This window comes from Neofelis nebulosa, chromosome 16 (assembly GCF_028018385.1).
Source record: "Neofelis nebulosa isolate mNeoNeb1 chromosome 16, mNeoNeb1.pri, whole genome shotgun sequence".
In the NCBI taxonomy this organism is placed as follows: Eukaryota; Metazoa; Chordata; class Mammalia; order Carnivora; family Felidae; genus Neofelis; species Neofelis nebulosa.
This window is the reverse complement of record NC_080797.1, coordinates 2393317-2412099: the sequence shown is the minus strand read 5'-3', so window position 1 is coordinate 2412099 and position 18783 is coordinate 2393317. Positions and strand designations below refer to the sequence as shown.

At 61.3% G+C, this 18783-nt stretch overlaps 2 protein-coding genes across 5 annotated transcripts; one reads left to right on the top strand and one right to left on the bottom strand.

The window, feature by feature from the left end:
* Positions 1–73: 73 nt before the first annotated feature.
* Positions 74–3664, bottom strand: SLC35G6 (solute carrier family 35 member G6). The gene is made up of 4 exons (XM_058704898.1): positions 3538–3664; positions 2696–2922; positions 1810–2004; positions 74–1310 (listed from the first exon to the last, which is right to left on the bottom strand). The coding sequence occupies exons 1-4, from the start codon at positions 3662–3664 to the stop codon at positions 297–299; spliced, it is 1563 nt and encodes a 520-aa protein (XP_058560881.1). The 3' UTR covers positions 74–296.
* Positions 3008–18139, top strand: ZBTB4 (zinc finger and BTB domain containing 4). 4 transcript variants are annotated; one of them, XM_058704392.1, is made up of 6 exons: positions 3030–3139; positions 5432–5463; positions 10892–10987; positions 11249–11319; positions 11712–12817; positions 13506–18139. In XM_058704392.1, the coding sequence occupies exons 5-6, from the start codon at positions 11721–11723 to the stop codon at positions 15475–15477; spliced, it is 3069 nt and encodes a 1022-aa protein (XP_058560375.1). In that variant the 5' UTR covers positions 3030–3139; positions 5432–5463; positions 10892–10987; positions 11249–11319; positions 11712–11720; the 3' UTR covers positions 15478–18139. The 4 variants fall into 4 exon arrangements, with proteins under 4 accessions (XP_058560377.1, XP_058560376.1, XP_058560374.1 ...); XM_058704393.1 differs by lacking the exon at positions 5432–5463 and having other exon boundaries at positions 3027–3139; positions 10900–10987; XM_058704391.1 differs by lacking the exon at positions 5432–5463 and having other exon boundaries at positions 3029–3139.
* Positions 18140–18783: the final 644 nt, after the last annotated feature.

Sequence of the window (18783 nt, the reverse complement as noted above, 5' to 3'; positions counted from 1 at the left end):
CTCACGGACCGCGAGATCGTGACCTGGCTGAAGTCGGACGCTTCACCGACTGCGCCACCCAGGCGCCCCTAGACTCCACATCTCTTGATCCCCACGCTCGTCCCAGCTCTTCCAGACAGTCCCTTCTCCGCTGAGTCCCCAGGTCACCCTTGACTCCCAAGGGGTGCCCCTCTCCCATCTCCAGTTCTTTCCCGGTCACGTGCCCTCCCCTGCTTGCCTGCCAGTCTCTCCTTCTCCTTCTATTTCCCCCTTCCCCCCCCACCCCCGCCCCAACCCCCAGGCTCTCAAGTCCGATGTCACTCCTCCACCTGCCCTTCCTTCTCACAGCTGAGGTTCTGGGCGGTGATGATGGCAATGCTACCCAACACCACCCCTGCCCCCATGATGTCAGAAGGTGCCACTGTCTCATAGAGCACGTAGTACTGCAGCATCAGGGCCACCACCACCTCGGAGTGCAGGACGGCGCACACCAGGGCCGGGTGGACCTTGGTGACCGCGTAGCTCACGCACACAAAGGAGACCAGGGCCAGGATCCCCACCGCCCCCACGCAGCTCCAGCTCAGAGGGTCGTTGGGCAGCACGGGGGTCTGCAGTACAAAGAGGCCTGGCACAGAGCCCACCAGCCCCACCAAGCCAAACAGGAAGGCCACCGTCGGGAGGCAAGAGGGGAAGTCCAGAGAGCGGTAGACCAGCAGCCCCAGCGACAGCGCCAGGCCGCCCAGGAAGGCGAGCACGTAGCCCAGGGCGGTGTAGAGGCCCGTGGTCCCCTCCTGCAGTGTCCCTAGTCCCGGTCCCACAATGATGATGAGTCCCAGGGTGCTGCCCAACAGGCCACACCAGTCGTAACCGCTGAGACCCTGGCTCTCGAGGCAGAGGGAGAGGAGGGCAGAGCACATTGTGGAAGCGCCCTTGCGGACCGTGGCAGCGTTGCCGGCCGGCACCACCTGAACCGCACTGTAGGCACATCCGATGCTGAGGACGTTGAGCAGGGCGTGGAGGCAGGCCCGGGCCCGGACGTCGGGAGGTCCCAACAGAGGGTCGCCGCGCAGTTTTAGTAGTAGGGCAATGGGGAGGTGGAAGAGACATCGACAGATGAGCAGCTCCAGCGAGGGGAAGTGGGAAGCCTGGTAAGCCATACGAGAGAAGGGGCCCACGAAGCCAGCGGGCAGGCCCCCACCCAGCAGGGCCACAAGCAGGCCCTTGGTGGCATCGGAGGGCCGGCAGCGCTGGTGCGAGGGGAGGCTGGGCGGAGTGGAGGGCGGCGAGGGCTGGGCGAAGTCGGGCAGGTTGAAGCAGGGGTGACTGCCGGCCTGTCAGGGAGAAAGGAGCTCGGGCATTAGGGCAGCCGTAGCCCGGGGCACCGGGGGCAGGGCGAACGCCAGGCTGGGCTGTGGGACCCGTCTCTCGGGACCGTAGAGGGGCGGGCCGTCTCGCTGAGGAGCTCTTGGGAGCTGGAAAGGGCCTGAACGTGGATGAGGGGATGCAGCGTGGGCCCTGGGCCTCTAAAGCAGGAAGCAGGGGGTGAGCGGGCCAGGGGCATCGTGTTTCTCTGGGTAAATTCCTGAGAGAAGAAAAGGAGGACCCGGGGGGGGGGGGGGGGTGCCCTGTTGGTCTGGGGAAGGGGAGGCAGCCTCAGATGCCGTGCGGTCCGTGTGATGTCACAGGTTCCAGGGACATCTGGGTACACCATTGTGAGTTTCATTTGGGGGTGTCTCTAGCACAGCTGGGAAGTTTGGGGGGGAAGAGACCAAAGGGAGCAGCCAGGAGCCACAGGGAAGGGGGCTCTGTCTCCCTGACCCCAGCACTCACCATCTTTGCTCGGACCTCCTCCTCTATGCCTGGCTCAGGGGGCCTGGGCCCTTCGGAGCTCCAGCCCTTGTGACCTGGATGGAGCGGGAGCGGGGTTCTTCTCTGGAACCTTCCTGAGGTGGGGGTGGGAGGTTCTCCCCTGGAACCTTCCTGAGGCAGGGGTGGGGGTGGGGTAGGGGTGGGGTGGGGGTGGGCCTAGTTTCTCTCGTGGTCTCCAGCCCTGCTTGCTTTGTGTCTGTCTCTGCGCCTCCGAAGTGGGCCTCCTTCTCTTTTTCTCTGGAGGAGTAGCTCTGTGATGAGACTTGTTTGGTTTTAAATGAACCCGTTTATGTCTCACCTTGTTTCCAAAGAAAGGTTTTGCGGGAGGGAGCTGAGGGCCGACCGCTCTGTCTCCCCCGAGTTGTGGATTTTTGAACACCAGGGAGGAGTCTCTGGGACTGTCCCTCTGGAGTTTCAGGAATGTGTTTCTTGTGTGTGCTTTCACCTGGTGTTTTGTCGGTGCCGCCCCGGGAGGCGCACACCAGGGCCTCTGCATTTACGCAGAAGTAGATAGATGTGGATATTTCTGCCGGTGGGGACAAAATACCAAGCTTCGTGGTCGTCTGCACTGGTAGTCATTTACGTGTGTCTGCTCCTTAGGGCTGGGGCCTGCCCGGGCCGCGGCCTGGTGGGGGTCCCTGCGCGTTTCTGGGAAGGGTGGGTGGGCACGTGCGTGTGTCCGGGGCTGCCCCTGTGCGTGTGCTGAGCCCGGGTCTGAGGGACCCACCCGGCCGGATCGCGAGCCTGCCATGTTGTGTGTCCGCGGAGAGGGTGTGCGTGCTCCGGGCGCTGTGCCCCGCCGAGTGAAGGGCGTGCAGGGGGCGGGAGGGAGGGGGGCGTCCCTCGCTAGGCGGCGGGTGGTCGTGCGGCCCGGCGGGGGTGCCGCAGCCAGCCCCGCGCCCGCTCGGTGCCCGCCCGTCCGGCGGCCCTGCGCCGCGCGGGTCCCGTCCCGCGATCGGTCCGGGCCGAGGCCGTCGGGCGCGCTCGCCCGGAGCCCGAGCCCGGAGCCCTGCGTCGGTGTCGGCTGCGCTGCGCCGGCCTCCTCTCGGCGGCGGCGGCGGCGCTGGGGGGGTACTGTTTCCGGGGGTGGGGGTGGGGGTAGGACCGGGGCGGGGGGAGCCGATGATGTCAGCGGCGGCGGCGGCGGCGGCGGCGGGGCCGGGCCGGGGCCGGGCGCTGGGGGGGCCGGGGCCGGAGCCGGAGCCGGAGCTGGAGGCGGGCGAGAGCGGAGCGGCCGGGGGCGGCCACGGGGATGAGCCGGGCCTGGCGGACTCGGCGCCATCGCAGTCAGGTGGGCCCCGGGGCGAACCGGGCAGGGCCAGGGCGGACCGGAGCCAACAGCCGGGCCCCCTCCCCGCTGCCCGGCGCCGCGGGGGCCCGGGCCGCGCCCCGCGCCGCGACCGCTCCCTTTGGGGTTGACCTGGGGGCTCCGGGGTCGGGGGCTGAGCCTAGCCCCGCCTCCAGGCGCGCGCGGCGCTGGGGGGCGGCTAAGGGGGCCCCGGTGCGGCGGCCGGTCCGGCGGCGGCGGCGGCGGCGGCGGCGGCCGGTGGAGGGGGGGGCGCGATCGCCCGGGGCCGGGGAGGGGGGCCCCGCGCCCTCCCCTTCGGAAGGGTTAATTCTGCAGCCCGGTGCCCCCCTCCCCCCCGTGGGGCAGGTTGGGGGTGGGGTGGGGCGGGTGTGAGCCCGGGCCGGCGCTGCAAGCTGCCGGGAGGGCGATGGCGTAGGAGCCAGGCGGAGAGGGGGAGGGGTGGGCCGCCCAGCGCCCCAGAGTTGGGGTGTGCGGGGTGCGCGGGGCGGGCAGGGGCCCCGGAGCCATCGTGCCGTCGGGGCAGGGTCGTGGCTGTGAGTCCTGGAGATTGTGTATCTCCTGCTGTGTTGTGGGGCAAGGTAAACCTGTCCTGGGCACCACTGTTTGCTGGTCCGGCAGCCAGGGGTCCGGGTAGGGCCCTCCGTGGGCCACGGGGACAGGAAGCCTCGTGGAGGGGCGTCCGATGGTGTGGGGGGCAGAATTACAAGATGCGGCCCGGTGGCTTTGGGTGACAGGTCCGCATTGGGGCGCGGGGCAATGATACATGCGGAGTTTGTCAGATGGGTGGTTTTCTGTAGGTTTGAGACCCGCGTGTGTTTTCTTGCACGTATGTGTCTTTTGCTGTACACATGAACTATTTCTGAACTGTTGTTTTCTGCATAGCTGTCGTGGTTAGTGTGCGTGCTTGTGGAGGGCACCAGAGTGCAGCGTGCACGCGCGCCCCTTTGGAGGGGGCGGTTGTGTACCTTTGAGTCAGAAGGCGTCTCGTCCGGGTCCCCTTTCTGTGGCCCTGCTGAGGTGTGGTCCGGTGTCAGCGAGGTCGCCCCCCCCCCCCCCCCCCGCAGGTTGGGTTTGTGTGTCTGTGTGTGGAGTGAGTTGTAAGTGGAGAGCACGTCTAGAACTCAGGTCCCGAGGATCTGTGGGGAGTGGGGGCCCCCAGGGTGTGTCCCAGGTACTTGTGGGGCAGCGGGCACCGGCGTGCGAGGGGCTGGGGGGGGCGGTGTGTGTGGAAAGTGCAGGTTGTGTTTATGGGATCGTGGGCAGCCGAGCGAGGGGAAGGCTGTGTGTTTATAACGTTCTCTATGGGATTCTTTTGTGACGTTGTTTGTGGGAGCCCGTCCGTGCTGTTGGACCAGGAGGCGAGCTGGTCAGAAAACACTTGTGGGGAGGGAGGTGGCGTGACAAGGGCAATGTGGGCCTCAGACTGGAGAGATCAGCCGCCAGCCTTGTGTGCAGCCTGCCTTCCGCGCTGGAGTGGCCGCGTGAGGCTGCTGTGGGGATACGGGAGGAGGAAGGCCGGGAGATAAATATGGGGCAGACAAGGGCAGGCCTGGGAGCTGTCGGGTGGCCCAGCTGGTCCCCGTGCAGGGTCTGAGCGCTTGGCCCCTCAACGGCCCGCCCGGCGTGTCAGGGTCACCGGGAGGAGAGGCCTGGCGGCCGCAAGGAAACCAAGCTGGGACGCAGCGCCTTCTTGGCCGTGTTTACGTAAAGGCCGGGTGTGACTCTTGTCACTGAAAGGAAAAAGAAACACGAAGTTTGCAGTCCCCTCCTCCTGCTTCACCCTCTCTCTGCCCCCCTGGCGGGGATCTCTGCTTTTCCTGCTCTCTGTGACGCACACTGGGCCGCTCCCGCCACTGTGGAGGGGTCTGGGAATGGAATTCGCTCGCTAGGCAGATTGCTCAGAACAGGTTTTCCTCACCTTTGGTGCCTGGGCCCTTCTGTAGATGTGTGTGTGCGTGTGTGCGTGTGTGCGTGTGTGCGTGTGTGTGTGTGCTGTGCCTGGCCTGGCTGGGGGGAGGGTGATTGTGCAGGGGGTGGGTGGGGAGGGCACCATAGCGGGGGCCCTCTTGTCAGATGGGAGTGGGGGGTGCTGTCTGCTGTGTGAGGCCTGAACAACAGGTGCACCGTGGCCTGGTCGGGGGGAAGGAGGCCTGGGAGTGAGGAGTTCTGGCCCTGCCTCGACCTCACCGACCTCACCGGCACTTTGCCCGAGTGAGCCTCAGGTCCTCATCTGTAAAATGGGGCTAATTACCTGCCCTGCCTATCTTCCAACAGGGGCGTAAGTGGCACTATGGGAGATGTACCTGGTAAGTAGCTACGGTTTGGGGGCTACGCCTGTGCCAGCCGCTGGGGGTCCCCTCCTCGGGGCTTGGCTGATGACAATAGTAGTAAGCCCGTATTTGGCGCTCGCTGTGTACCAGGACGCTGTCCTCTGTGCTTTCACATATGATCGTTCATTTACTCTCTGCAAACCCCCATGGAGGTAGGTGTCCTGATTACCCCCCTTTTTCAGATGGGACAGCTGAGGCCCAGAGAAGTTAAGTAATTTGCTCAAAGTCACTCAGCTGCTAAGAGGTAAAGCTGGATTTGAACCCTGGCAGTCAGCTTCTAGATCCTGTGTGCTTATACACTGTTTTCTGCTGCCTTTCTGAAGCTTTCTGCGGGCCTCTCTGTGCACCCCCCACCTACACACACACACACACACACACACACACACACACACACACACACTTCTCCCCAGTCTCTCCAGAATTTAGTACCTGTACCAATCGGTGTCGTGTCGGAAGATCAGTGTGCTGAGACAGTGACTCGGACAGTCCTGGCCTTGGGAGTGAGAACCTAATCTAATATCTGCTGCTGGGTGCCGGCCATGGGGGCACAGAATGTTGATAAGCCAGGCACAGGAGGGATTGTCCTTGCCCTGTGGGTCAGGGAGGGCCGAGAGGGAGGTGGCATTTGAATTACATCTGCACATTTTGGAGGGCTTTGGGGAAGAGGTTAGGGAAGGTTGCATTTATGCCAGGAGGGTAAAGGCAAGGGGCTGTGGGGCGCGTTGGGGGGTGGGGGGGGGAGCGCCCTGGGTGCTTGAGGGGAGTCCAACACCGGGCAAGATTGGAAAGGAAGATTGGAATTGGACCCTTGAGTGTCTGGCTGAGGAATCTGAACCTCATTCCCGAGTGAATGGAGACCAGCGGAGGTTTCTGGGGACGCGGACCGTCAGTGAGAGGAGGCCTGGAGGCGGGAGAAGAGCCTTGGGCCACGCAAGTGTTAACTGGGGCCTGAGCTTGCTCAGGGGCCAGAGGCGGGTTGAAGGGAAGGTTTCCAGAGCCATTCCCGAGCTCGGCCGCAGATCCGACCCAGCCTGGTGACGGCTGGATGCGGGGAGTGGAGGAAAGGGCGGGGTCAGTCGTGACACAGTTAGCACTCAGCACGTGAGCCCTTCTGTGATTTCTGTAACCCGCCGGCCAGCCGTAGGCCCCTCCAGAGCAGGATCAGGGCCGTGGCAGGGGGAAAAGATTTAGCATCTGGGTTCACATAAGCCCAGATTTGAATTCTGACTCTGGTGCTCACAAGCTGTGTGACCTTGAGCAGGACGTGCCCCTCCACGAGCCTCGGTTTCCTCATCTGTCAAACTGGGATCATATAAATACTGACTCTGGGTGGCTGTTTTGAGGAAGTCGTTCAGTGAGACTGCCCACGGAAAGCACTGGAAGTCTATCAGGCAAAGCGTGAGGGCCCCGGAAGGGGTCGAGTTATATGCGTCATCCCGGCTGCTGGCCAGCTCCGTCTGGCACTGAGGGACGGCTCCTTTCCTGGGGGTGGACAGACCCCAGGAAGACCCTGAAGAAGGCAGATTCGTTCATTCACCAATTTTAAATCTCCCCTTGTACCAGGCACCGGCCTAAGCACTGGTGACAGCAGTGAAAACAGCAGTAAGAATCTCTCTCCCTTGGAGCTTACGTTCTAGAAACACATGAATAGTACGCCTTGCTAAGTGCCAAGGAGAAGGGGGAAGGGAGGGGGTAGGAAGTCTGGGGAGGTGGGGGTGGCCACCAAGGCCTCCAGGAGATGGTGACTTGAGTCAAGGCTTCAAGGAGGTGGGGCGGCGAGGCCCGGGGCTGCCCGAGGGAAGAACATTCTGGGCAGGGGGGACAGCAAGAGACAGAGCGCGTCTGGTGGCGGTGCACAGAGCCCCACGTCAGTCACGCCGCCCAGATCACACAGCTGGTCAAGAGTGGAGGGACCCGTGAAAACAAACAAAAAACTAAAAAACCACAGGGCCGCCAAACTGCCCATGAAGCTGAATTTCTTCTCTATGGCTTCCCCCTGCCCCCGCCCCCCATTTTCCGGGACTGAGTTCCGAGATAAAAAGAACCAGCATTAACTGGACTTTCAGCACGTACCTAGTACCTAGTACTGCCCTGGGTCCTGCCGGCCAGGAGCGCATTCGTCCTCGCCACCCGGCCAAGTGGGAACCGCTCCTTATCCCCGCCCTACAGACAAGGAAACTGAGATACGGAGGGGTGAAGCGACCGGCCCCGGGTCACGTAAGTGCCATCTTCACCTCCCGTCAAACCTCGTAGGGTAGCGGCTGAACTCCGGGGAGCTGGGTCCAAACCCCGAGACCAGGGGCAGGTCGCCCCCCCCCCCCCCCCCGGCACCGCGTTCTCTCCACTCCCAGGTGAGGGGGTTGGCGTATTTCAAGCCTCAGTTTCCTCCTCTGGACAGCGGGGTTGACGATAGCCCCCGCTGCGGCCATCTGGGGGCCTTGCAAGTGTCGAAATGACACTCGAGTGCAGATAAAATGCTTAGCACCGTGCCCCTCACATAAGGATGTCACACACGGCAGCTGCAGGTTCCATGATGATGACGATGCGTCCGGCCGGTCGCTGAGGGCCAGGCCAGCTTGGGACCTCCGTGGTTCTAAGAAGCCCTCACGGGCCTCGTCCAAGCATTTTGGCAGGCGGCACACAGCTACGCCTCAGGAGGCACCAAGCCCGCGTGCCCGTGCAGGTGGCCAGGCCTGGCCGAGGGGGGCCGTGGGGGCTGGAACTGAACTTCTGTCATGCTTGCCTGTACAGACAGGCCTGCTACCTCCGGAGGAAGGGGCCCCTCCTTGAATTTTTTTCCCTTCCTCTCGTTTTCACAAAGGTACTAGATGGGCCGGCGGGGGCCCTAGCGGGTGCTGTTTTTCTATCCACTCTCCTCACAACACTGGCGACAGCAAATGCGTGGGGTTTTCCCACACCGACCAAGGCTCTGACGCCAGCTGGGCGTCCTGCAGCTCAGCTCAATTCTGACCCTGTCTCCCTGGAGGTACCGTCAGATCCCACAGGTTAAGGACTCAGTCCCGTGAGTCCCACCCGCTTCGGATGTCAGTCACCCACAAGCCTGGGCCTCTGACCAGCTGTAAATCGGGGTTTCCCGTGGCCCCCCCCCTTCAGCTTTGAAAATTTGCCAGGGTGGCTCATGGAACGGAGGGAGACGCTTACTTAGGGTTTACCGGTTTATTGTATAATTAAGGATACGGTAATGACAGGCGAACGGCCAAACGAAGGAGATACATAGGGCGAAATCTGGAGAGGCCCTGAGCACAGGACCTGCCGTCTCCCCGGGCTGGGGTTCACCACCCTCCTGTCCCATGGATGTTCACCGACCTAGAAGCTCTCTGAACCCCACAGGCTAGAGATTTTCATGGAAGCCTCAGCAAGTAGTCACGATCTGTGATTAACTCAGTCCCCAGCCCCTCTCCCCTCCGTGGCGGATGGATGTGGGCTGAACGTTTCAAGCTTCCACTCATGGTTTGGTATTTCTGGTGACCGGCCCCCATCCCGAAGCTTTCCAGGAGACTACCAAGGTCACCTCATTAGAACAAAAGACGCTCCTGTCACCCAGGAAATTCCAAGGGATTGAGGAGCTCTGTGTCAGGGCTCAGGGTCAACCACCAAATGTTAGCAACAAAGATGCTCCCAGAACGCTTATCACTTGGGAAATTAGAGGAGTTTGAGGAGCTCTGTGTCAGGAATGGGGATGAAGACCAATTATGTACGTATTTTTTATTGTATCATAAATATCACAGCTATAAACTGGTCCTTCATCATGAGGGGCTATAGTCCAGAACACCGGCTTTGTTTTTTGGGGTTGTTGTTGTTGTTGTTAATGTTTATTGATTTTTGAGAGAGAGAGAGCGTGAGCAGGGGCAAGGGCAGAGAGAGAGAGAGAGAGAGAGAGAGAGAGACAGAATCCGAAGCAGGCTCCGGGCTCTGAGCTCTCAGCACAGAGCCTGATGTGGGGCTCGAACCCATGAACTGTGAGATCATGACCCAAGCTGAAGTCGGACACTTAACCAACTGAACCACCCAGGCGCCCCCAGAATACAGACTTTTCACCACACTTTTCTGGTATCAGATTTCAGCCCTCCTACTAACTGGCCACACATCTCTAGCTCAAGCCTGTCCATTAAAAATGGGGAAGCCAGGGCGCCTGGCTGGCTCAGTCGATGCAACGCTTGACCTCAGAGTTGTGAGTTCGAGCCCCACGTTGGGTGTAGGGATTACTTAAAATCTTTAAAATGGGGGAGCTAAGCACTACCTTGTAGGATAGTGATGAGGAGGAGAGGAGGTAATACAAGGAAGGTACTGGATCTTAAGGGTCCCAGGGGGCCAGTGGCTACCTTGGAAGGGAGTGGGAAGCCTCCTCTCTTGTCACTTTACAGCCAGAACTGGACCCCAGGCCACACGCAGGGCGGCTGGCGGGGGCAGGGGCGCTTCTGCAGGATTCCCGACCCCCGTGCAATGTGGCAATGTTACGGGGAACACCTGGCCCAGTACTGCTGTGTGCCTAGCACTTGGGGCTGTTAGAACTTTTGAATATCACCCCCCCCCCCCATTGCCACCTTCCTCCTCCAGGAGGAATCAGAGCATGAAGTGGGCTGTGGCAGGGAGGCCTTTCAGCCCAGATGCTAAAGAGCCTTTGGGGGCGGGTAATGAGGAACCCCAGATGCGGTATATCTCAGAGGACGTGTGTGACCCAGGGCATTTGGAAGGAGAGTGTTCCTGGGTTTCATGCAGGGTGGATGAGGGGCCCAGAGCTCTGCCCTCGGGTCCGTAGGTCTGGCTCTGTGATCAGCGCCAGCCCCCCCGCCTCCGGTTATTATCAGCTGTGTGTGACTTTGGCTATGTCACCGTACGGCTCTGGAACTTGGATCTTCAACTGAAAAATGGGCCCCCAAAGCCCTGACTGTGCCCACAGTGGCTGTGGGGTGCTTTCTGTGCGGTGACCACAACGGCTCAAATTTGGGGTGCCTGCTATTCCTTTCGGATGAGCCTTCTAGCAAGAGGTGAGGTAGGGGGTGTCTTTCTCTCCCCCCCTTTTAAGCCAAAGTCCCAAAGCCACCAGCTTTCAGAGTAAGGAGTGGGACCCAAGCCTCCTCACTCTCGGTCTGGCGGCCTTTTTCCAGTGCCCTCCAGAGACGGCAGCGAGCTGGCACGTATGTATGAACCCATGGTCTTTGGTGGTCACCTGGCACCAGAAACCCCCTGTAAGATTTGTGGGCCTGGTGTGTGTGTGTGTGTGTGTGTGTGCGCACGCGTGCGCGTGTGTGCAGTCCTCTCCTAAGTGGAATATCTAGCAGTTTGGTCCAATGAAAAAAAAAAGCTCTAGCAAATCTATTTTGATGTGGAAATGAGACTCTTATAATGAAAGACAACATGCAAATCTTTGATTTTCTTTGAGCCCCGAAGATTGGGCCAAAGGGACTTGAGACTGATCCGAGAGGCTCCCCTGGACCTATGGGACTGAACTACGCCACTGCCGTCGTGTTGTTTTGAGGTGAATTGGGACTATGCAAATTGCCTTGTGCCTGTACTCTGGGCCAGCAGGCAGGGGTCTGCAATTATCTGCGTGTGACCTCCTAGGTCCAATCGGATGCGGTTAGACAAATAACCTGACAGGTCCCCGGAAGGGTCCGGGTCTCCAGAGCAGCCCCGGGCGTCCTCTTTGACCCCAAGTGCTGTGGCCACTCCCCCCCCCTCCTGGGGTCCTTTCCTTCCCGGCTCCCTTCCTGAGAACACGGTTTCTGTGTCTCCGCAGAAGGAAGAGGCCCCACAGAAGGGACTCGCTGAGCCAGCCCCCGCTCTGCTCCATGTTGACTGTGCCCTCAGGTGAGACGTTGCGAGAGTCTGAGGCTGGGAGAAGTCGGACGGGAGGCAAGGGCAGTCATGTTTTTCTAGACGCGGGCGTCCTGTGAAGGGGTCACCAGTCCCCGTGGGGGCTCCCTCTTCCTCCCGCCAGGAGAGAAGTGGCCACTGCTTTCCCCTCTGTCTGTGGCTTTGGAGGCTTTCACCCTTGACCTTCATCGTGACCTGAGCCATTCCTAGCCTCTTCCAGCCCCAGAGGTTTGACGTACTACTGTGAGATGGCCGCCAGACTCGCGTGGCTAAGATTAACCCCTGCCTTCTGTGAGCGGAAGGTCGTCAGCCTCCCACTGGTCTCTGACCAACAGCCTCCACTGCCCTCCCCGCTCACCCCCCCCTTCCTGTTCTCGTCTGTCTAGGCTGGCGCCATGCCCCCCCCAGCAGAGGTGACGGACCCGTCCCACGCCCCCGCCGTCTTGCGCCAGCTCAACGAGCAGCGGCTCCGTGGCCTCTTCTGTGACGTCACCCTCATAGCTGGAGACACCAAGTTCCCCGCGCACCGCAGTGTCCTGGCCGCGTCTAGTCCTTTCTTCAGAGAGGCCCTGCTTGCTTCGGCTCCGCTGCCCCTCCCACCAGTGACTGGGGGCCCTGCCCCCAACCCGGCCACCACCACAGCTGCCTCTTCCTCCTCCTCCTCCTCCTCCTCGTCCTCCTCGTCCTCCTCTTCTTCCTCTTCCTCCTCGTCTTCTTCCTCTTCCTCGTCTTCTCCCCCTCCGGCCTCACCCCCCACTTCCTCCCCACCCCGGGTCCTGGAGCTGCCGGGGGTCCCGGCCGCCGCCTTCTCTGATGTCCTCAACTTCATCTATAGCGCCCGGCTCGCACTCCCAGGCGGCGGAGGGGACGGGGCAGCGGTGGCAGAGATCGGGGCTCTGGGGCGGCGTCTGGGCATCTCCCGCCTGCAGGGCCTGGGGGAGGGAGGCGATGCCTGGATACCTCCTGCCCCAGCCCCCATGGCCAGCTCGCAGGCTGAAGACGACAGCTTCGGGCCCCGGCCTAGGCCGGCCGGGGACTGGGAGGGCGACAGGGCCGAGGCCCAGGCCTCTGAATCCCAGCCCCCGCTGTCCCGGCGGCCCCTCCCCTGCCCCCGATGTGGGAAGAGCTTCATCCATCCCAAGCGGCTGCAGACCCATGAGGCGCAGTGCCGACGGGGGGCCGGCCCTCGAGGGCCTGCGGGGCTGGGCCCCGGGGGCTCCGGCCCCAGTGGTCCTGCGGGAGTGGATGCCTCAGCCCTGCCCCCGCCGGTGGGCTTCCGAGGTGGCCCTGAGCACGTGGTGAAGGTGGTGGGTGGCCACGTGCTGTACGTGTGCGCGGCCTGCGAGCGTTCCTACGTGACCCTGTCCAGCCTGAAGCGGCACAGCAACGTGCACTCCTGGCGGAGGAAGTACCCCTGCCGCTACTGTGAGAAGGTGTTCGCCCTGGCTGAGTACCGAACCAAGCACGAGGTGTGGCACACTGGGGAGCGCAGGTGAGCGTGGGGGGTCCTGGAGATCGGGGCGCGGGTGGCAGCGCAGGGTCAGGAGGCCGCGCGCGCGCGCGCGCGCGGACCACTGACAAGGGAAGGAGGGGGGGCCGAGAGAGTCACCAAGAGGCTGGCCTGCTCACCCACTCGCCCCTGCTCGCCTGCTCGTGGTCGCTCACGCACCTGCCTCCCCCCTGCCTCCGCTCCCTCCGCGAATGCTCACCAGTGCCCCCAGATGCCCCGGGTGGGGTGGGGCCCGGTACTGTGCCCGAGGCCGAGGAGGGCAGAAGAAGCTGTCCTCCCAGGACAAGACTGTGGGGAGCGCAGGCCTGTCCAGTAGTTGTGACACGTATCTCCGTAATACGTCCCCGTTCATAAGACGTGTCCCCGTTCTGTCCCCGGAGCTGTGAGTTAGGCGAGGTGCGTGCTTATTCCCGGTTCACAGATGGAGCAGCTGGGGCCTGGTGACTCCCAGCCACTCGGGGGGGGGGGGGGGGCCCTGAGCTAGGACGAGTGGGGGGGTGTTGCTCCCCGGAAGCTGGCAGGATAGGACAGGCAGCAGGAAAGGAGCGCGAGGGAAAGGCCGGGGGAGTTCTAGGTCTGAGCGGAGGACGTGGGAAGCTGAGGCCCTGGCTGCCGGGCCCCTGACTCCAGCGTCTCTGTCCCCGCCCTGTTCCCTGCTGTCCCGGCCCAGGTACCAGTGCATCTTCTGCTGGGAGACCTTTGTCACTTATTATAACCTGAAGACCCACCAGCGAGCCTTCCATGGCATTAGCCCCGGCCTCTTAGCCAGTGAGAAGACGCCCAATGGAGGCTACAAGCCCAAGCTCAATACCCTCAAGCTGTACCGCCTGCTCCCCATGCGGGCAGCCAAGCGACCCTATAAGACCTACAGCCAGGGAGCCCCCGAGGCCCCCCTTTCTCCAAGCCTCAACACGCCGGCCCCCGTAGCAATGCCTGCCAGCCCCCCACCCGGCCCCCCACCCGCCCCCCAGCCCGGCCCCCCACCCTCTGTTATCACTTTTGCCCACCCGGCTCCCTCGGTCATTGTGCACGGGGGCGGGAGCGGTGGTGGAGCAGGGGGGGGCCCGGCCAGCACCGGGGGAGCCCAGGCTGCCTCGGTCATCACTTACACCGCTCCCCCGAGGCCCCCCAAAAAACGTGAGTACCCGCCTCCTCCCCCTCAGCCTGCAGCCACACCGACCAGCCCCGCCACGGCGGGCAGCCCGGCCACAGCCGCGGGGCCGGCCACAGCCACGGAGGAGGCCAAGGGCCGGAACCCACGGGCCGGAAGGACACTGACCTACACGGCCAAGCCAGCCGGCGGGATTGGCGGGGGTGGGGGTCCCCCCGCGGGGCCTGGCCGGGGCCCCTCTCAGCTACAGGCTCCACCTCCACTGTGTCAGATCACTGTGCGCATCGGGGAGGAGGCCATTGTCAAGCGCCGCATCTCAGAGACTGACCTGCGTCCCGGGGAGCTGAGCGGAGAGGAGGTGGAGGAGAGCGAGGAGGACGACGACGACGAGGACGACGACGACGACGAGGACGACGACGACGACGACGACGACGAGGAAGCGAGCGCCGGCGGGGAGGACCAGCTCTGGAGGCCCTACTACTCCTACAAGCCCAAGCGCAAGGCCGGAGCCGCGGGCGCGGGCAGCACCGGGGGCAGCGCGCTGCCCAGAGGCCGCCGGCAGCCCCGCTGGAGACAGAAGTCGGAGCGCCGGAGCTGGGAGGACACCCCGGCGGCGGCGGCGGCGGCCGAGGGCCCCGCGGGGCGCGCCCGGGGCGAGCGGAGGCACCGCTGCGGGGACTGCGCCCAGACCTTCGCCACCCTGCGGAAGCTGCGCAAGCACCAGGAGGCGCACGGAGGCGGCGCGCACGGCTCCCGGGCCGGCCGGCGGCCCTCCACCCGCTTCGCCTGCCCTCACTGCGCCAAGGTGTGCAAGACGGCGGCCGCCCTGAGCCGCCACGCGCAGAGGCACGCCGCCGAGCGGCCCGGGGGCACCCCCACGCCCGTCATCGCCTACTCCAAGGGCAGCGCTGCCACCAGACCCGGGGATGTCAAGGAGGAGGCCCCCCAGGAGATGCAAGTCTCCTCTTCCAGCGGGGAGGCAGGGGGCGGGGGGGCGGCCGCGGAGGAAGCTTCCGAGACCGCGTCTCTCCAGGACCCTGTCATCTCCGGGGGTGAGGAGCCCCCGCTGGTGGCAGGAGGGGGCACCTATGCCTATCCGCCCGTGCAGGAATTTCCACTGGCTCTGATCGGGAGCGGCAGGGAACCTAGTGGTGGGAGGGGCAAAGCGGGGAGCGAGGGGCCCGTGGGGGCCGGGGAGGGGGACCGCGTGGAGGGGATGGGGGCCGCCAAAGTCACCTTCTACCCCGAGCCCTACCCACTGGTCTATGGCCCCCAGCTCCTTGCCGCCTACCCTTATAACTTCAGCAACTTGACCGCACTCCCGGTGGCTCTCAACATGGTCCTACCTGACGAGAAGGGTGGGGGCGCCCTCCCCTTCCTTCCAGGGGTCTTTGGCTACGCAGTCAATCCTCAAGCAGCACCCCCTACGCCCCCGACTCCACCTCCCCCGACTCTTCCTCCCCCAGTCCCCCCTAAGGGAGAGGGGGAAAGGGCGGGGCTTGAGAGAACCCAGAAGGGAGATGTGGGGTGAGCTCTGGGCCCGCCTCCCCCCTTTCACCAGATGCCACCCTCCCTGAACCCCCTGCCACTACCAGCTCCCTGGCTTCCCTGCCCCTTGGGAGCCCCTCCACACTCTTGTGCAGGGACTTGGGGGCCCCTGGAGCTCAGGGGTCAGGCTGCTTTGTGTGAGATTGTAGTTTTCCCGTCTCCTGGGGAGGGATCTTTGGTGGTTCCCCTCTCGGTTCTCCTCCAGGGAATGGCCTCCGCGAGGGGCAGGGCCAGCCCCCATCCCTTCTTCAGCCCTTGGGGCAACTGAGCAATATACTTCTAGGAATCTCTACTCACGGCCCCCACCAGCTCTGAATGTCTAACCCACCCTCCTGATTCGTAAACCCGGGGGAGGGGGGGAACCATCTCTCTCGCCTAGTGACCTCCCCTCGTTGTGCAGCTTTCTCCAAGCCCCTGCCTAGATGCTTCCTAGCACATTCCATTCTCTGTGGCCCAGGGCCTGGACCAGACCATTGTGATACCCGACACCCACCCATCTGGGAGCTTGGCTCCAGGTTCCATTCTTCCCAGGGGTGGGGTTCTGTGTCCCTGTTCCCTTCACGTTAAGACGCCATGCCTTCTTTGGCTTCCATGCCTTTGGATCTTCCACATTCCTCCTCGTTCTCCTAGACTCTGGAGATGGCCTCTTCCCATCCAGGTCAAGGAGGTGTTGGGGGGAGGGCTACCCATCTGTTCCACGGCTGAGCACTTCCCCAGCCCAGGGCAGCACTAATCTCGGCCCTATCTTGACCCTCAAATCCAGTGAGCCCCAGATTCTTCTTCCAAGGCAAAGAGGTGAGTAGATCACACCTCTTCCTGCCTCTACCTATGGCCTCTTCTGGGCTAAATCAGATTTGGGGGCCAGGAGGGAGGAGCTCCATATGGGATGGGGAAGAGAATCTACTTTCTCCCTGGTTTTTTGTGTTTTTTTCCTGATGGTTTCTCCCAGACTAGACCAAATAGCCAGAAAAGTGATGGGGGTTGGATGGGTGGGTAAGCCCAAGATTTGCACATGACCTCCCGTCCTCACTTTTACCTCCATCTTCCCCAGTGTCGCTTCCCTCACCATTCACTCCAGGTGGTTTTTGGGGAACCATCCTACTCCCTTGGTGGGCTCTGGGGTATCCCCACCAATTTTTCCTCCAAAATAGCACCTTACACCCCATCTTTGACTCAGTCCCCCACACCCAAAGATCCCAGCCTAGGGATGGGGTGCAGGGACCCTAAGCAGTCCCTAATCCCTAATTTGCACTAGTTAACCCTGGTCAGGGGTCCGTATGTTTCCTTCCAGCGGGGGAGTTGAAGAAACGTTTGCTCCTAATTCTCTTTGATGACCGGGCGTCCCCACTCTGTGATTGGATGAACATTTCCTATCCCACCCACCTCCTCCCCCCCCCCCCCAAATAAAAACAGCTCACAAGGGGAGAGCCAGTTTGGGGGAGGAAATTTGACAAATGGGAATTACAGGAGTGCAGTTTAAAAAGGGGAAAGGCTGCCGTCACCTAAATGGCAGCTTTTTCCCAGCTACTGTTTTCTGGGGCCAAGATGGCCGCCCTCTCAACGATGCTGAAAGGGCAAGACCATGGCTTTTGGAGGGAGGTGAGCTCGAGGGAAGGACCAGGAGCATCTGACCCTCCTAGTATATAGGAAGGGGGGGGGGGGGTTTCTGACAGGCTCCTGAATGTTAACCATGGAGGAGTATCACTCCTCCACTCCTCCTCTGTCTCTTTGCACTTTTCTTGGTCTTGGCCACAGTCCGAGTGAAGAGTTTCCTACTGAATGTACCAAGTTCCAATTTTTAAGGGGGAAAAATGCTTAAAATGGGAAAATGCAAAAAAAAAAATCACTAAAAAATTCCCACAAATCTTGTTTCTGGCACTTTAGAAAAACTGCGAAAAAGGAACATAATAAAAAATACGTATATATATATCTACACACAAATTTTATATATATATCTACACACACATATATATATACACCTACACACACACACACACACACACACACACACATACACACAGCGGAACCACAAGAGAGACAGAAAGGCCTCGGAGGCAGGGAGCAGATGCTCTAATTGCCTCCCCTAGATCCTTAACCTGCACTCCTCTGAGGCAAAAAGGCACAGGAAATGGAAGGAGTTGAGGGTGGACTGGGCAATTCGAATTTCAGAACAGGTCAAAATTCCAAAACTGTGGACATTTTGGGAGAACTGAGATTGTAGACATTTTTTTTTTTTTTTTTTTTTTTAATGACGATTTAGGAAAATAGTTTCCAGAATGTGGTCGTTCTGGGCAATCCATGAGATTGTGGCAAAATCGGAGATTAAAAATTATGTATCTGAGCTGGGGAACCTGAATATTGTGAATTTCAGAGGTTGGAAATTTGGGATTTTGCAATCTCGTCTTTTGAAAGTCATTCGGGTCTTGTCAGTTTGTGCCCTCTTTCCCCATGCTCCCTGGGAAGAGGGGTGACGGAGGAATGGGAAGGCCACTGGTTCTGTGCCACAGCACGCAAGGTTTAGAATTCTACAGACTATAGCTCTATATGTAGTGAGGACCCAGATTTAGAGAAACTGACCAATATTTATCTCCGCATCTGTGTGTGTGTCCAACTCTCTAGGCCAATAAACCAACAAGACAAACAAACTGTCCTCCTCAGTAGTACGCCAAGTGCACTTGTTTTCGTGGCTGGTGGGTCGGCCGGACAGGGACACGCTTGCCCTGTCCCACAGGGATCCTGGGAGCTGCAGCTGTATTATCCCTCTTGGGGCCACAGCTTCCAGCAACCGAGGAGGCGTGAGGGCCTGGTGACCCTACATGCTTCACCATAATGGCCGCAGCCACCAGGCTCAAGCTGACTTTGGTCTGACCTCCAGGCAGAAACATGAACTCAGTCCAGTTCACACAGCCTGCTGGGCACAAGATCCTAGTGGCCCATGCGCCTTAAACCAGGTGCAACCCTGTCTCCAAATTGAAAGGAAACCGACGCACAAAACAAGTGACAGCCATGGGATGCGGCAAGCTTTCTTTTTCCACTCCTAGCCCCCCACTACCTTCAACTCCTCATACCCCACCTCCCCTGCCCTTTGTCTAATGGGACAGGCAAGTAAAATGAGGGAAGTCGTGGGTCAGGTGGGTGGGGGCTTTGAAGAATTCTGGTACAAATAACCTTGACCAGACCAGGCAGCCACTAACCCTCAGGTCGCTGCCAACAGGGGAGTCAGGCCTGGTGTTACCGTACTTTTAATTTCCCTCCCCCAAGCGAAGCCGGAAATCCAAATTTCTCTGTG

What these genes read in the sequence shown, in the direction of transcription:
- SLC35G6 (XM_058704898.1), bottom strand. Translation starts at nt 3,664, where the DNA reads ATGGCTCCGGGGCCCCTGCCCGCCCCGCGCACCCCGCACACCCCAACT. An exon ending in GCACGACCACCCGCCGCCTA is followed by an intron (nt 2,005 to 2,695) that starts GCGAGGGACGCC and finishes GAGAGAAACTAG; the next exon opens with GCCCACCCCCACCCCACCCC. An exon ending in AGGAGGTCCGAGCAAAGATG is followed by an intron (nt 1,311 to 1,809) that starts GTGAGTGCTGGG and finishes TCTCCCTGACAG; the next exon opens with GCCGGCAGTCACCCCTGCTT.
- ZBTB4 (XM_058704394.1), top strand. Translation starts at nt 11,721, where the DNA reads ATGCCCCCCCCAGCAGAGGTGACGGACCCGTCCCACGCCCCCGCCGTC. An exon ending in TGGCACACTGGGGAGCGCAG is followed by an intron (nt 12,818 to 13,505) that starts GTGAGCGTGGGG and finishes GTCCCGGCCCAG; the next exon opens with GTACCAGTGCATCTTCTGCT.